The 17,081-nt window shown below is 43.2% G+C and overlaps 3 protein-coding genes and 1 pseudogene across 7 annotated transcripts; 3 read left to right on the forward strand and 1 right to left on the reverse strand.

Annotated features, from left to right (window-relative positions):
• The first annotated feature begins 67 nt into the window (after positions 1-67).
• Positions 68-3,816, forward strand: LOC101784098 (disease resistance protein RGA2). Its single transcript, XM_004955299.4, has 2 exons — positions 68-430; positions 1,034-3,816. The coding sequence occupies exon 2, from the start codon at positions 2,123-2,125 to the stop codon at positions 3,584-3,586; it is 1,464 nt and encodes a 487-aa protein (XP_004955356.1). The 5' UTR covers positions 68-430; positions 1,034-2,122; the 3' UTR covers positions 3,587-3,816.
• Positions 3,817-4,641: 825 nt separating this feature from the next.
• Positions 4,642-6,915, forward strand: LOC101784509. Its single transcript, XM_014804758.2, has 2 exons — positions 4,642-5,937; positions 6,895-6,915. The coding sequence occupies exons 1-2, from the start codon at positions 4,711-4,713 to the stop codon at positions 6,913-6,915; spliced, it is 1,248 nt and encodes a 415-aa protein (XP_014660244.2). The 5' UTR covers positions 4,642-4,710.
• Positions 4,998-15,317, reverse strand: LOC101785296 (pentatricopeptide repeat-containing protein At3g06430, chloroplastic). 5 transcript variants are annotated; one of them, XR_214577.3, is made up of 5 exons: positions 14,480-15,317; positions 12,784-14,221; positions 10,665-10,809; positions 5,706-5,862; positions 4,998-5,318 (listed from the first exon to the last, which is right to left on the reverse strand). XR_214577.3 is itself a non-coding variant. In XM_004955302.2 (2 exons), the coding sequence occupies exons 1-2, from the start codon at positions 15,083-15,085 to the stop codon at positions 13,112-13,114; spliced, it is 1,716 nt and encodes a 571-aa protein (XP_004955359.1). In that variant the 5' UTR covers positions 15,086-15,317; the 3' UTR covers positions 12,695-13,111. The 5 variants fall into 5 exon arrangements, 1 of the variants encoding a protein (XP_004955359.1); XR_002676320.1 differs by lacking the exons at positions 4,998-5,318; positions 5,706-5,862 and adding exons at positions 7,469-8,628; positions 12,388-12,445; XR_002676321.1 differs by lacking the exons at positions 4,998-5,318; positions 5,706-5,862 and adding an exon at positions 7,469-8,628 and having other exon boundaries at positions 12,795-14,221.
• On the forward strand, positions 7,988-9,799 carry LOC101784908 (annotated as a pseudogene).
• Positions 15,318-17,081: the final 1,764 nt, after the last annotated feature.

The raw sequence follows: 17,081 nt of genomic DNA on the forward strand, positions 1-17,081 counted from the left end.
GTTTCAGTAAGTGAACTTGCAGGCTCCATTTGAAATTTATGAGTTTTTGCATGAATGGGTACAGTCCTACAGATGTTCTAGAGAGTACAATCCTACAGAAATCCTTCAAAATTCGTAGCTAGGATTAGGAATAAGTCTTTCCAGCCTTTGATGGCTGCAGATATTTTTAGTTCACATACAGAAGAAAACACATGGAACGTTCAAAGGGTAGCTGCGCATAGTTTCTGATCGGACAGTAACGTTGCAGATCTGAATGGTTGAATAACATCCGTAGGCATACATGAGTATTGATTGTCTTTTGAATTGTTCATATTCTTATGTCAGTTAGAGAATCATCACTGCACTCTTCAGAAGCAGTGTTGGAACGACGGAGGACTCAAGATACATTATTCTGATTTTTTTGGAGCATGTGCTAATCCCTAATGCTCAGGTAATGTTTGCAGGGAACTGACCTTTTGAAATAACATTAAAATTTTACTGTTACTGATATCAGCTAATTCAAGAGAGTTATTTCCTTTTTTGGGAATCTGCACTTCTGCAGTGCATCTAGCCTAGAGGCAATTTATGTTCAGTCAGTTAGTCAAAAATGTAACAGGAGACACTGGTTAATATTGTTCCTGGCTGATACACAGGACATATAGATGCTAATCTGGCAACCTGATATTTCTAACCTTCATCACTTAATAGTATACGTGCTCTGCAAAGAAATTATATTGATGATAGATGGTGATAGAAGGGTAGGGAGTCAACAGTCAAGAGCTGTACCTTTCTCAGCTTGTAGCCTTGTAGTACTTGTTAACAAAGATATGGTCAATAGAATAATCAGGTGAAGGCGAAAGCAGCCCCAAAGGTCAAACATGTGATTAGAGACTATTGACTCCTTATCTGTCTTTGCCCCTTGGGTCCAGTTGTTCTTAATTCTTTTATTTCCTTTTTTCTTCTTGGACTTGGAGTTTCATCAGGAGCATAGAATATATAGAGCTCCAGAAACATAAAAAACTTACAGTGTGTTGTTGTCTTACCCATCCTGCAGCGTTGTCTTCCTGAGGAGGGAGAGAGTCCCATATGAAAAGTTTCCTTTCTGCAGTCCTGGGTGAGCTGATGACTCTCCATAAATTTTATCATCAACAAGTGCTCGAACCTGCCAGTGTTGGCCGTGGGGGACAACCAACCACGGGCTCTCCTCCGGGCGCAGGTCATCGTTAGTGAGTCCAGCTATTGGGCATGCTGATAGATGCCATGCACCGAGGTTATTTACACACTTGACACCCAGCCTCAGTATGCGGAGGGCGGCAAAGATGAAACTGTGAGTCTCTTTATGCTCCTATCCAAGGTTAATTCTCCCTATTTCTCCACTGCAAGTGCAGAGATCTTGGGACCACTACGAGAGGCACTTAATTGATGTGGATGAGTTGGTTGAGCTGCCCTCCCTCGCCTGTATCGCCAGCATTACAGCGTGCATATCCTGTTGGGTAACAATGGAACTAAAACTTGTCATTAATTTTCTGTTGCACGAACAACCTCATGGTTCTGAAGAATTGGATGTCCTGCCAATTGTGGGTCCAGCCATAGTCAGGAAGAGCACCCTTGTTGCTCATGTTTGCAAGGATGACCATGATTTTACAGATGACAAGGTAGCTTCCACTTTTAGAGAAGGATGTGCAATGAAACATGAGAACAGCGTGTCAAATTGAACAAAGGCGAGAGATTGCACTTCCAGCGTTATGTTACAATCTGATTTTTCTGACCTTTGTATCGCACATGCTATACAGAGAAAATGTGTGGCTTACTAAGCGAATGCTTTGGAGACAACAGTCAAGAGCTGTACTTTTCTCAGCTTTTAGCCTAGTCTTAGTCTACCAGTAGTTGTTAATAAAGGTGGAGAAAAGGTCAAATCAGAAGGATCAGGCAAAGGTGAAAGCAGTCCCAAAGGTGACGCATATGAATGACCGGTTGACTGACTCAGTTTAGGTCTCCTTGTCTTGTTCAGTTGTACTTGTTCTTATATGTCCTTATTACTCCTGTTAGAGTTTTAACGAGAAACAGAGAATACAGAGATCAGAAAACATCAAGCTGACATTTGTTGTCTTTCCCGTCCGCATCCTTTCTGCTGGAGCCACAGATGGAGATTTTCCTTTCAGCAGTCCTGGGTGAGCTAATCACTAGATCCATAAATTTCTTCATCAGCAAGTGCCCCAAGCAACCGGCACTGGATGTGGATGATCACCTCCAAAGGGTCCTGCTCCGAGCGCAGGTCATCATCGAGGAGGCCATGGTGCGGCAAATCACAAACCAATCTATGCTCCAGCAGCTGGATATGCTCAGAGACACCATGTACAGAGGCTGTTACTTGCTTGACACCTTCAGGTTCCAATCTCACAAAGAGGACGCCAAAGATCAGATCGTGAGTCACCCTTCTCTTCTCTTCAAAGTAAATTCTGTAAAAGATTTCTACTTCCCTGGTGGAGAAGGTACACAGATTTTGGAAGAAATGCTAGCCGTGCTTGACAGTTTGAGATCCATGATCCTTGATGCTAATGAACTGGTCGTGTTCCTGACGAGCTATACCCGTATGTATCGCGAGCCTTATAGCATGCACCTCCTGCTAGGAAACTGCATGTTTGGCCGCCAGATGGAAGCACAACATGTCATCAACTTCCTGTTGCACACAAGACCTCCTGGTGCTGCTGAAGGGTTGGAGGTCCTGCCAATTGTCGGTCCCTTCAGAGTAGGAAAGAGCACTCTTGTTGCCCATGTTTGCAAGGATGGAAGAGTTCATGATTATTTTTCAGAAATTGTTTTCTTGAGTGATCATGACTTCAGAGATGAAAACATAACCACCCTTAGAGAAGGATGTGTGATGAAATACCAAAATTGTGTGTCGAACAAAGATGGGAGAGTGCTAGTTGTTGTTGAGTTAGCTGGAGACTTCAGTGAAGGTGATTGGAAGAGGCTGTATTCTGCTTCTAAGCGGTACTTGCCAAGTGGTAGTAAGATCATAATCACAAGCCGGTCTGACGAGATTAAAAAGCTTGGAACAACTCAGGCAATAACTCTAAAATTTCTGTCCTGCGAGGCATACTGGTATTACTTTAGGACACTAGCATTTGGAAGCGTGGATCCCGAGACCTACCCGAAGCTCGCACACCTGGCCATGCAGATAGCCAGGGCACTGAAAAGAACCTTCATTGGTGCAAACATCACTACTTGTGTGCTGAGGGACAACTTTGACATCCGCTTTTGGTGCAAGGTTCTGGTGTTGTTGAGAGGGATCATCCGGAAGAATGTTTCCAGATTCGGTGAGCATCCACTTAATCGTCTTGACCAAAATAGATCTGCACATCTTGGAAGAATGGCTACACCTTCTGAAGATCTCGTGCTTTGTGGTCTGTATCAATGCTCTTCACAAGAGGAGGTTCCAAAGATAAAAATGCAAGATGTCATGTATGGAAGTGTTAAGCCTCATGGGAATTTTGAGGTCCTAGGATGGAAGTCTCCCATACTGCCCTACTATAGCTATGTCTTTACATGTGAAATTCAAGAGCTCAAATCTACAGCTGCCAAGAGAAAGCGTTCCGATCCATGACGGATGTGGTCACACATTGTTAAGTTTTTTTTTTTCATTGTCTGGCTTATATATGATATAATGATATATTTATGTACCTTTCGTAGGATATCACATACTACTGCAAGCCAGAATGTATAATAGGATGCGACAAGTTACAATACTGCTAAATTTTATTTCATATGTAAATTATTAGTGTTTATTAATAAAATAACGCATGACGTTGAGAGGCATAGAATTTTCATGAGCTATGGTCCGCCTCAGTCGGTTTTCAGACTAGGGTTTTCAGTTCAACTATGCAGACTATTTTGTCAACAGAGCCTAATGGTCATGTACTGTTTGGTGGCTTGCATGACTGGTTGCCATTTGGAGATGGAGCGACTTATCTACTCCCTGTTGAAAATCATGCAGGCCCTCTTGTTTCACTAAGATTAAGTATCCTTCCTACAAATCACTGGTCCAGAAATTCTTGGAAAAGGAGATGGCAGCCTGTTGATCTGAATGGTTTCATGTGATTGTAGCTGTATAGGTTCAAATCTTTCAAGTAGCTGTACTATAAGACTGCAAATTCAACCATGATTTCTGATAAGATTCTCCCTATTGTGGAAAACCTACAATCAGGATATAGTTTTCTCTGTCTCTCTTTTTCCTGTATTGCAGATTTTTTTTTTCCTTTGACGAAACCTCTCATGCGTTAGTTGAATATTCGTACACTGGAGAATCTATGGTCCAAAAGCGATGTTTTTACTAGTTGAATATTCTTATTTTGTGCACAGTAGATTGGCCACCAAGACTGCAACAGCTTACTCTCTCGAGTATTGTTGACTGATGAAGGTCTATTTGGACTTTGGAATGAGGTGGGAAAAAAACAAAATATAGCTAAACGTCATCTGTCAACACGTACAAGTATATGAGTGGTTCCAAAAAATTTCTGAAGTTAGACAGGAGTACTAGACAAGTGCTCATCAAACATTGTTTGAATGGACTATTGACTCCTATTTTATCCTTGGGCTCTATATATGTTCTTGATTTCCTTGGAGTGTTGATAAGAAACGTAGAACAAGCCAGCCCCCCCCCCCCCCCCCCCCCCCCCAACAAAAAAAAAAAAACGCTGTGTTTTATTCGTGAGGAGAGAGTGCCCCCAAATGGAGCTTTTCCTTTCTGCAGTGCTGAGTGACCTAGCCTCTAGATCCATAAATTTCATCTTCAACAAGTGCTCGAAGCTGCCATCGCCTGCTGTGGAGGATAGCCTGCAAAGGGCTCTCCTCCGGGCGCAGGTCATCGTCGATGAGTCCATGCGGCGGCACATCACAAACCAAGCCATGCTCCAGCAGCTGAACATGCTGAGAGACACCATGCACCAGGGCAATTATATGCTTGACATCTTTAGATGCAAACCTGATGATGATGAGGAGGAGGAGGACACCAAGCATAAGATTGTGAGTCACCCTTTATTACTGAATTCCAGAGTAAACTGTGTCAGAGATTTCTTGTCCAGTAGAACAAGTGCACAAATTTTGAAAGAAATGCAGCAGGTGCTTGATCGTTTGAGCTCCATGATCCATGATGCAAATGAACTGGTCCTGTTCTTAGCAAGTTATCCCCCAATGTACCGTCAACCATACAGCATGCATCTACTGCTGGGTAACTGCATGTTTGGCCGCCAGATGGAAGCGCAGCTTGCCATCAACTTCCTGTTGCACACACGAACTCATGGTGCTGAAGAACTTGAGGTCCTGCCGATCGTCGGTCCCTACCAAGTCGGAAAGAGAACACTTGTTGCTCATGTTTGCAAGGATGAAAGAGTCCGTGATTATTTTTCAGAAATTGTGTTATGGACCGACGACCATGAATTCAGGGACGAAAAAATAACCATTCCTAGAGAAGGTCATGAAAATATATTTCAAAATTGCGCACCAAACAAAGAAGGGAGAATACTAGTTATTGTTGAGTTAGCTGCAGACTTCAATGAAGTAGTGTGGAAGAGGCTGTATTCTGCTTCCAAACGATGCCTACCAAGTGGTAGCAAAATCATAGTGACAAGCCAGTCTGACAAGGTTGTAAAGTATGGAACAACAAGAGCTCTAACTCTGAATTATATGTCACAAGAGGAGTACTGGTATTTTTTCAAGATACTTACATTTGGTAGCGTGGATCCTGAGATGCACCCGAGGCTTACACAGATGGCTATGGAGATATCCAGAATGCATAATTGCTGCTTTATTGCCGCACACCTCGTCTCTTATTTGTTGAGGGACAATTTTGATATCCATTTTTGGCACAAGGTCCTGATCTTCCTGAAAGAATACATCCAAAATCATGTTTCCAAATTCGGCGAGGGTCCATTTGATGATCGGAACCAAAGTAAACCAGTACACCTTCAAAGAATGGCTACACCTTCTGAAGTTATCATGGTTTCTAATCCGTCTGACCGCTCTTCACAAGAGGAGGTTCCGAAGATAAGATTAGATGATGTGATATATAAAAACGTTAGACCTCATGGAAAATTTGAGGCCCTAGTATGGAGATCTCAAATACCACCCTACTATAGCTATACCACTACTTGTGAGATTCAAGAGCTAAAAAATACAGGTACCAAGAGGAAGCGTACTATGAAAAGTGGAGTCACATTTTGTTAATTTTGACATTAGCTGGCCTATGTAGGAGGATATGTTTTCTTTTTGTTTTGGTAGGATGTCAGAGGTTACATACATCACAGTCCAAATGTATAACAGGTTGCAAGATTGTCAAATGTACTGCTACATCTTTTTTTATATGTAAGTACGAGTGTTAATCAACAGATAGCAGCCTCAGCCGGGGCTTCAGACCTGAGCTTTCGTCTGTATGTTTTCAGTTGAACGGCGTTCATGTTTGGTGTTTTCCATGACCGGTTGCCTTCTAGAGATGGAGCAACTTTTCAGCCCTTGTTACGAGTCAAAGAGTAACAGGTCAGAAAGGGACAGTTGTCCTTCATGGATTGAAATAAAATATCTCATTTTCTAGATCGCCTTTTGTTCTCATATATCATAGTCAGTTAGGCCAGAGTTGTCCCTGAAATTATTATTTTTTTTAAAAAAAATGAGTTAGGATAAACTCATAAACCCTTATATTTGTGGAAGGAGGGAATGTGTTGCCATAACTCATAAGCGTAGCGTCATATATTTATATATTACATTTTGCCTCAAATACTGACATGTGGGTCTAAAATATGAGGTGACAGGGCGCCTAAGGCTAATCCACATTAGCTGTTGACGTGACTTTGCTAATACTTGCTGTAATGGTTTAACTCCCAAGGATTAATGCGCTGTCTTTCTCTGTCTCTTTTTCAGGTAGTGCAGATAATTCTTTGACTAAGCTTCTCACGCATAGTCTAATATGTGCATATACTCCCTCCGTTCTTAAATATATGACAGCGTTGACTTTTTACTCCAACTTTGACCACCAATATCTATTAAACGAGTTAGTTAACTAAAGTAAAATGTGTATCATTATGTCTATTGTCAAATGTACTTTAGATTTAACTTGTAGGTTTATCTATTTACAAAAATATTTGTAGAAAAAACGAATAGTCAAACAAATGAAAAAATTTAACATTGTCATATATTTAAGAATGGAGGGAGTAATTTGCTAATAGATACTGACATGTTCATATCTAACAGTTATTTTAGTTTACAAGAGGTTATACCTTTCAAAAAAGAGTTTACAAGGTTATTACACCGTAAAAACCGAAAGCAAATGTTTTAGTTAACACAGTTTACGAAATTACCAGTTTTATTTTGTGCACAGTAGACTAGACACCATTTTGACTAAACACAGCTTTACTTCCAGGTAGAATTCACCTGTTTGGATTTTTTTTTCTCTTGAACACAATTTGGACTTTGGAATGCTGGAGAAGAATACGCAGAAGAAAAAACACACGCCAAGTTTTGATATATAATTATTATAGCATGTTTCCCAGGAGTAGCAGACAAAGCATCTCCATATTGGAGGCTGGACTCCTTGCAACAAGAGTGCTATTCATTATGCGAAGACAAGTATTTGATCAAGACCTCTGTCTTAGATCCAAGACTAGAAACAGGAAGAGTAAGGAATCAATTACATAAATCATAAATGGTGATGGATCAGTGCTTTACGAAGCAAAGGCTCAGGATTCAGCAGTCAATGGCTGTTTCTGTTCACACAGCTAGTAGATCAGAACAATCAGCCGAAGGCAAAAGTGATCCCAACTCCAAAGGTCAAACATGGTTTTCATGGACTATTGACTCTCTCAGTTTATCCTTGAGTTCAGTTGCTCTTATACATCCTTGCTCTCCTTGGATTTTTGATAGGGAATATAGAACATAGAGAGTTTCAGAAACATCATACTTGCTGCCTATAGTCTTGCCTATCTCCTGCATTATCTTCCTGAGGAAAGAGCCCCAAATGGAGCTTTTAGTTGCTTCCATCCTGGGTGAACTGGCCTCCAGATCCATAAATTTCATCATCAACAAGTGTTCCAAGCCGCCAGCACTGGAAATGGAGGACAGCCTGCAAAGGGCTCTCCTGCGGGCACAGGTCATTGTCGATGAGGCCATGGGACAGCACATCGCAAACCAAGCCATGCTCCACCAGCTGAATATGCTGAGAAACGCCATGCACAAGGGCCACTACATGCTCGACACCTTCAGATACCAACCTCATGACGAGGAGGATGCCAAAGATCAGCCTGTGAGTCACTCTTCATCTTTGTCCAAAGTAAATTCTAGGAAAGGCTTCTGTTTCTCCGGTAGAGGTGCACAGATTCTTGAAGGAATGCGAGTGGCACTTGACAATTTGAGGTCCGTCATCCTTGATGCAAATGAGCTTGCGCTCTTCCTGACAAGCTACCCTCGCCAGTACCGCCAACCTTACAGCATGCATCTCCTGTTGGGCAACGGCATGTTTGCCCGGCAGATGGAAGCAGAACTTGTTATCAACTTTCTGTTGCACACACAACCTCATGGTGCTGAAGAACTTGAGGTCCTACCAACTGTCGGTCCTGGGCCTTCCTGTAGAGTCGGCAAGAGTACTCTTGTTGGACATGTCTGCAAGGATGAAAGAGTCCGTGATCATTTTTCAGGAATCGTGTTCTTGAGCGACCATGATTTGACAGATGATGAGCTAGCTGCTTTCAGGGAAGGATGTGCAATGAAACAACAAAATCGCATATCAGATTCCAGCAAAGATGGGTTAGGGAGATTACTTCTTGTTGTTGAGGTAGTCAGGGATCTTAACGAAGATTCATGGAATAGGGTGTATTCGGCATCTAAAAGGTGGATGCCAAGGGGCAGTAAAATCATAATCACAAGCTGGTCCGACAAGGTCACGAAGCTTGGAACAACACGAGCTTTAACTCTAAAGCATCTGTCACATGAGGCCTACTGGTATTTCTTTAAGACACTTACATTTGGAAGCACGGATCCTACGGTACACCCTAGGCTTGCTAATCTGGCCATGGAGATAGCCAGGATGTTGAACGGAACCTTGATTGGTGCAAACATCACTGCCCATATGCTGAGGGACAACTTTGATATCCACTTCTGGTTGAAGGTTGTGGCGTTCATGAGAGGTCACATCCAAAAGCATGTCTCCAAATTTGGAGAGCATCCATATGATTTTCTGAACCAAAATAGACCCCATATTTTGGGAGAATGTGTAGAAGATCTGAAGAAATTATGGTTTATCATCAGTATCAATGCTCTTCACAAGAGAAGGTTCCCAAGATTACGTTGCATGACATGATGTATGGGAATGCAAAGCTTCCTAGGAGATTTGAAGCCCTAGCATGGAAGTCTCGCATACCACCCTACTATAACTACATCTATGCTTGTGAGATTAAGGAGCTGAAAGCTACAGCTACTAAGAGGAAGCGTCCTGTGAAAAATAGAAGCACCATTTCTTAATTTTTTTTTTCATTGTCAGCTTCTATATAGGAATGGTGGGCCTGGTGCAGTGGTGGAGTCTCTCCACTTATATCCGTCATGAGTTCAAATCAACCTCCTTGCAAAATAAGCAAGGGTAAGATTGTCTAGAAATTCCTTAGGGTATCCCAAGTTACTGTATTTCCAAACTGTAAGATAGGATGCTGGTAAGCCTACAAGGTATGCCCGATTCAACCTGTACGATTATATTTGTCATATGTGAATTGTAAGTGACTAGTAACAGAATAATGCATGATGCACTTAGAGACCTTAGATTTTTCATGACATCAAATGAAGTGATTGTCGATGGTCTTATTCCAGATAGCAGCCTAGAATACAGGCGTTCAAACCTGCATTTATTTAAGTTCAACCCTGCTGGCTGCTGTTCATTTTGTCAACAGAGCCTGATGGTCCGGTAACAGCGTTCACTGAGAGAAACATCACCGGCATCAACACAGACCAAGGAGCTGATGCTGCTGTCCTCGTTGAGGTTCACAACCTCAAGGTATCGAGGTCACTTCCTAGACCTAATAGATTATGATTTTTCTTTCAAAAACTAGCTCTGAATCTGGTGAAACTGAGTTGAATATTTGTTTAGATTCAGGTCACTACATGTACGTACTATTATAACTGAAATCACTATGAGACTTGCTTTAAAAATGTTGTGCTACTATTCTTTTGTGTTTTAAATGTTCTTCTCATGTTTGCTAGTGGACAAGGCCTCGAGCTGAAGCTCAGTTGCGTTCAATGATGAAGTTCTTAATGAAATTTGCAAGAAATATTAGACCAAGCAAACAAATAACATAATAACTAGGCATGAAACAATAGCTACCCTACTGGATAGACTAATTTCTGTATATTTGCCTTCCATTATTGATCATATAAATTTTCCACACTAGACGTGCAATATAAATTGTCAGCTCAGAAAATGTTCCGAGCAAGGTGGGGTAGGTTAGAATGAAACCAAACATGTGCCACCAACACAGGAAAAAAAACTTATGCAAAAAATATAAAAAGGCACAAGAAAGCAAAATATTGGAGTAACATGGTTTGTATGAAATTGCAATCCCATGTTCCTGGGCCCAGTAATTTCAGACAAAAAGAAGTTATCTTCAGTCCTAGCTCTGACTAGCAAGCCCAAGGAATAAAAGTAGTGATACCTGTGGGGTTCACCATCATACAGACAAGCCCAAGGAAGCTTTGCACCAACTAGCAAGCTTGATCTAGAAGAGCTTGAAGTAAAAGGTTTTCAGGCACTTCACATACCGGCTATTTCTCCCTTACCCATAGAGGCCACTCCAAGAGCTGCAGAAATACAGAAAATTTGAAAATCACATCAGATGGTTGAGGAATCGATTTGCCCTAATTAACATTTGTTTCCTGTCAATTGAAGGACAAACAAGTTAAAGTTAATTGCCAACTGAACAACACAAACTTGTTATCCATTGCCCCACCAATTAACATCTACACTTGCACAAAATTATTATGAGGAAATTGATCTATGTTGTTAGCTGGCAGTCACACATCGAAGGTAAGGAATGCACAACATTCATCACAGGCACAAGGAGCATATCTGGAGTCTCAGAGTAATAACATTGTTTGTCTCCTCCTTACTGGTTCAGCCTAAACTTAGATCAATTTTGAAGACCCTGTTGATTCAAGAATGGTCTATAGAAAAGTTTCGGTAAGCATAACACATATTGAAATATCCAGCTTCCATGAACTCACGGTTATTGAGCACACAAACCATTAAATAAATTTTCATGTTGCTAAATGAAATATTTCTGAATGAATAATGGCAAATCCCATACTTAGCAGAGGTGTACCAGGCATGTAGAAGCTCATGTAGGGTACAAAATCGAAGAAGCTACTGCCTGTTCCTAGTTCTAGTTTCTGACCTGGTTGGTTTTGGATAAATACTAACCTTATGCTTTTCCATGTGTGCGCACCATAATGCAATGTTGGGCCATAATGGTAGGGCTCTTCCAATTTGATTATCTAAACAAACATACAATGCGCAAAATTCTACTCCATTCCCATCTGTAACATGTTACAGTCAAGCTATATCTTTTTTTTTCTTTTGGCAAAAGAGTGGAGATATATCTTTTATAGATGGTATCTGTTGAAGGTTTAGAAACAAGCATGGAAACAGACTATATTATGAAGGTAACTGTTGCACAATAAAATAGGCTCAAGATCCCCTGAATATTAAGAAACACTAGTTGTGCATAACATGTTAATAGCCTTACAAATCATGGGACTTGACATATGCACTGGTATAATCATGGGTGATGAAATTAACGATAAGAGGCATTTCAGGCAGTGAAAAGATGAGACTTGCCACAGGTGATTCAACATTCTACGATATTTCGAATGATTCGAGGAGATGTTCTACTACCCCAGCTACAGTTCGGTAGGGACTAAATTAAAACACAACAATTAAAAACCATTTACTCAACAATTAAAATACAACAATAAAAAATCATTTACTATATTTTTTAAAAAAATACTACAAATCAACTTTCTATAATTGCTCTCACAACACCATACGTCATTTCATTTCATTACTATTTGTTTTTTAAGTGGGGAAATACAGTAGGGGAGGCCACTAAGGCCCTAAGTGATTTTTATTTCATCAATTCACTTACTAAAGCCTACAGCAACATGTTTGGGACTAAAACACTCTGTTGTTTTTTCCATTCACTTGATAACACGTGACATCGAACAATATAGGGCAAATCATACTGCAAACTGCATTTTGTTGAAAACTATGCAAATCACCCTGGTTAATGTATAAAATCATTACAATGTTTTCCTAAGAGAAAATGGCATTGTTCTGAAATAATATATTCATTTAAAAAAATATAATCCTAGCCTCTCTACCTTTCTGTAGACTCCAATCGAACCTTCCTTTTTATGCAGGAATCCACATTTTTTTAATCTGGAAAATAAATTTTATAAGCTGCCTTACCCTATTGTTTGATACACAATTACACATAATAGATAAACTACACATTAAGGGTGCTAGAGGAAACATACTGCCTACCTTTGTAGACACATGTTCCGAGTTTCACCATATGTGCAACTTACAAGAAGTCATAGCAATAGTTTTGTGAAAAGATCATGAAATACCAACTGTTAATCTGAAGCCATCGGATGCAAATTAAGGTACAGACAGGGTAATCGAAAATTTTACCAACAGAAACTAAGAATTCTTTATTCTATAGTTCTTGCCAAAAAAAGAATCAAATATTGAAGCCATATACTGGAGAAACATACAATTTTGTTACCATTGATCAACTCTGTGCTAAACTCAAAGCATCTCAAGATGGCCACATCTTGCTGGGGAGCTTTCAAGCCGTATGACTTCTCGTATCAGAGCTACAGACATTACTGACCTATTTCAATTGATATAGTGAAACCCCCCAGAGTTCATGGAAGGAGATACAGATACTAACTCTGCAGGCCAACTGACAAAATGAAGTTCGAGAATGGCTGCCACTCTACTTGGTAGCATTATCAACTCCAAACGTGGACAGTAAAGAACTTTTCCACCAATGCAGCCATGCCTAAATATGTCTGAACCATTATTCAGTCAGCGAGTCAGTTACACCATGACAAAATCAGTTGGAACCAAAGTTGGGTTCTCCTGATGCAAAGCATAAATCTTGTCAGTCATTCCTTCCTTACGATAAGCTTCCACCAAGATAGAATATGTCATGGCATCCGGATCACACTGCTTATGCTTCATGTGCATGAAGACCCTCTCCATCTCCATCAGATCATCTGCTTTTGCGCATGCCTCAAGAATAGCATTGTGGAAAGACGTATTTGCAGGCACATCAAGTCTCTCAGCAAGCTTGACCATGCCCACCACCTTATGGAAAAGGCCTGCTTTGCTAAACCCATTTATTAGACAACAGAAGGTCTTTGTATCTGGCTTCATCCCCTCAGAGCGCATCTGGTTAAATGTGTGTTCCATATTTTTGGCATCACCCGCCTCAGCAAATGCCTCAATCACATTGTTGTACGTGGCAGTAGTCCATGGAAACGCTAGCTTGCGCATGTACTCCATAACTGCAGACATCTTATCATACATTCGCTTCTTCCCATAGGCACCAATGAGAATGTTAAGCGTGCGAGTTTCTGGTTCGATCCCATAGCTTCGGAATTTCTCATACCATTTCTCCATTGATTCAATCTGCCCCATGTTTCCAAACAGGCTTAAGATAATGTTCATTGTCCAGACATCTGGTTTGCAGGTTGTGCTGTCAAGCATGTCAGAGAGCACTCTCTCCATGTCATCCAACCGTCCAGCCTTTCCGTAGCCACTGAGGACAATGTTCTGCGTGACCGTGTTGGGTGATATCAAGCGCTCAGCCATGTCTTTGTACATAGCATCAATGAGATCAAACCTGGTGGCATCAACACAGGCCTTGATGATGGTGCTGTAGGTGTAGACATCAGGCTGGCACAGAGGAGAGGACTTCATGTCAGTGAGGAGCTGGAGCGCATCATCCATTAGGCCGCTACGGCAGTAGGCTCCAATCAAGGCAGTGTAGAGCTCAGGGGTGGGTTGGCATCCTTGTTGCAGCATCTCGTTGAAGAGTTGGTGCGCTTGGGCAGCCTGGCCGGATCTACCAAGCAGCACGATGAGCTTCATGTAGGTGCCTTCTTTTGGATGGTAGAAAGGCTGCTCCTTGAGCATCTCAAAGACCTGCCAGTACCAATTTACCGCTAGCGTCAACATCAGCATCGCAATGAGTTCCTTTCACCGAACAAATAAAACAAAAGGCGTTGAAACTAACAAGTAATCGGTACCAATTTACCATTAGCATTAGCATCACAGCATCATAATCAGCATTGCAATGAGTTCATTTCTTCAAAAAGAAAAAAAAAACTAACTAGAAATTCAGGGGAGCTGTGGGTTGTTGGTTGTTGGAGATGGAGAAATTGCAAACAGGGTGGTGTTTACCTGGAGCGCCTCTTTCCAATTCTTGGAGTTGATGCGGTCGGCGAGGGCCTCGGTGACGGTGCACGCCCACGCCTTGGCGTCCGCGCGGGCGTCCAGCCGCTTCTTGACGTTCTTGATGGGAGTCCTCGCCGCCTTCGAATCGGGGCCGCCGGCGGAGGTCCCCGGGAATTCCCCCACCTTCCAGTGTCGCTTCTCCTGCCGCGGGGCGGGGCGGCCGCCGTCCCTGCCGCCGGCGGAGGGCACCGGGAACTCCCCCGCCTTCCAGTGCCGCTTCTCCTGCGGCGGGGCGGCGCGGCCGCCGTCCCTGCCGCCGCCGGCCCCCGGGAACTCCCCCGCTTTCCAATGCCGCTTCCGTTCCGGCAGTTGGGATGAGTCCGAGGGGCGGCGCTTCTCCTGCGGCGGTGCGGAGCGGCGCTTCTCCTGCGGCGCGGTGAGGCGACCGCCGCCGTACCTACCGGCGGCCGATGACACGCCCACCTCCGCTCTCCCCGACACCCCCAGGCCCGGCCGGAGAAGACACGGCGGCGCCGGCGGCGGCGGCATTCGGGAGTTGGAGAAGAGAGTAGAACCGGGAGAGAGGGAAGCGGTGTAGGCCGGAGGACCCATCAGTAGCCGTGTGCTAGATTAGACAGAGAGATTGGCGGGGAGAAATGGGAGTTGCTTAGCAGGCCACGCGCCGGCGCCGTCCATGGACGGGGTGCTCGCCGCGGGGAGGAATCAGAGTGAATTCGGCGGGGACCTCCGCCGCAGCGCCCGCCGGCCGCTCTCGAATCCACGCCTAGCTCGCCGGGGAAGAGGGGGGTGGGTGCGGGGAGGGGAGGAGGTGGTCGGAGTTGGGAGAGGTGAGGTGACAGAATGAAGAGAAGAGAGGATAAGGGGTCAAACCGTCAAAAGGATAGGTGGGGACACTGCGTCCTCCCACTTAGTGGGCCCACAGGTCAGTGGCTCCGAGGGAGCAATTTATTTGTATATGCATTCCCTTAGCTATGAAAAATGCTGTGGGGGTGATGGCCCACTTGTCATTGAGCTGTAACTCGAATAACTGCGTTTTCCGGTTTTCACAAATGTTCATACTTCAGGAGCTTGTTGTTGTTTCTTTTTTGCCTCAAGTGAAATAGGCTTTGTTTGTTTGTGCTGGCTGCATAAGAGGCCCACAACTCAGACTCAGAATGCTTGCTTGACCGTTGCAGTAGCAGCAATCTCTACCGAACGGGCTTGTTCGGTTTTCACTGTATATCCTTTAATATGATAGATGTTGATTCTCTTCTGTGTAAATAAATTTGATGATCAAACTTAGTACAATCTAATTTAAATAAAATTATAAATGCTTATATTTTTGGGACCATGGGAGTAATCACCATTGATCAGCAAACTTGTCTCTATTATCTCATCCCACTACAACACAATCAGATGCATACAAGATACTCCTGCAACATGTTGTTCACGCTTACGATGCAGTTTGTCAAGGGCAACCATACATTTCGCTCCCTTGTTTACGACCTTAGGAAAACAAAGTTTCATGATATTTTGCCTCTGTTACTCTCCAGCAAATACTTGTATTTGGATTGCATATTTTTACTGGTTTATCCAAAGTTTTGTTCATTCCAAGTTAGGAAAATTACTTGTAGACTGCTAGGTTGTAGAACAAAGGCCCAGAAAGCCACTCCAAGTGCTGCAGAAGCGCAGGAATTTTGAAAATAACATCAGATGATTGTATACATTGTTCTTTCTAAACCTGTTTTTCCTTGCACTATCAATGATGCAAATATTCCATTCTGAAGTGCCAAAAGAAAAACAAGTTTTCTGCAACAATGTGTGAGAACGAGAGAGTTGAGAAACCGAGAGAGTACAAAGCTCAAGCAAATTATCTCAAGGCTTTACACTGACTAGGAAGTTGCTAAGAGCAACTCCAACCCAACTCCTATTTTTGACCTCTCTAATTCCATCCAAATGAGAGTCCCTCATTCAATTTCTCTCTAATTCTCCAACGAACCTCTCATTTTTGGCCCCTTATATTCAACTCAGCCATAATTTAATTACTAATATCAAGTATCTGCCTTTAGTGTGGGACCCGGCTGTCAGCCTCCGTTTCTACCTTCTTCCTCCTTGCTTCGTCTGTCCCCAACGGAATAGCAGCATGCTAGCAGATCCATGCAGCATATTCCTCTACGGAAAGCATATGCCGCTCCTGATGAGTGATGCGGCTCCCTGGCCTCACAGCTAGCTCACGCCGCATTGTACTCGAGGATTGTCGCGCTCGAACCGTATGGTAGCACTTGAAGTAGACCCCCCGCATCCCCCACAAGGGCACTTGGCTCCAACACGAAGCGGTCACAGGGTAGATGATGAGCAATGGCGGCCAAGCTCCACGCACCAGCCTCCGATGAGTAGACACGGACGAACGTGATGGTATGAGTGGTGCCCACGTGGACAGCGAGGAAGGGACCTCGGCGGCAGCCGAGGTGGTCGCAGCGGCCGTGCCCGGGCTGGCGGCGCAGAGCACCGCGGCACTCCGGCCAGCTCCACGTGTACGCGCGAGGGGGCCGCGGCGGCGCGGGCAGGTCCCGCTGTTTGTCGGTGACGGGGTCCCAGACGGCGAGGA

The sequence above is a fragment of the Setaria italica genome, chromosome II (assembly GCF_000263155.2).
Source record: "Setaria italica strain Yugu1 chromosome II, Setaria_italica_v2.0, whole genome shotgun sequence".
In the NCBI taxonomy this organism is placed as follows: domain Eukaryota; kingdom Viridiplantae; phylum Streptophyta; class Magnoliopsida; order Poales; family Poaceae; genus Setaria; species Setaria italica.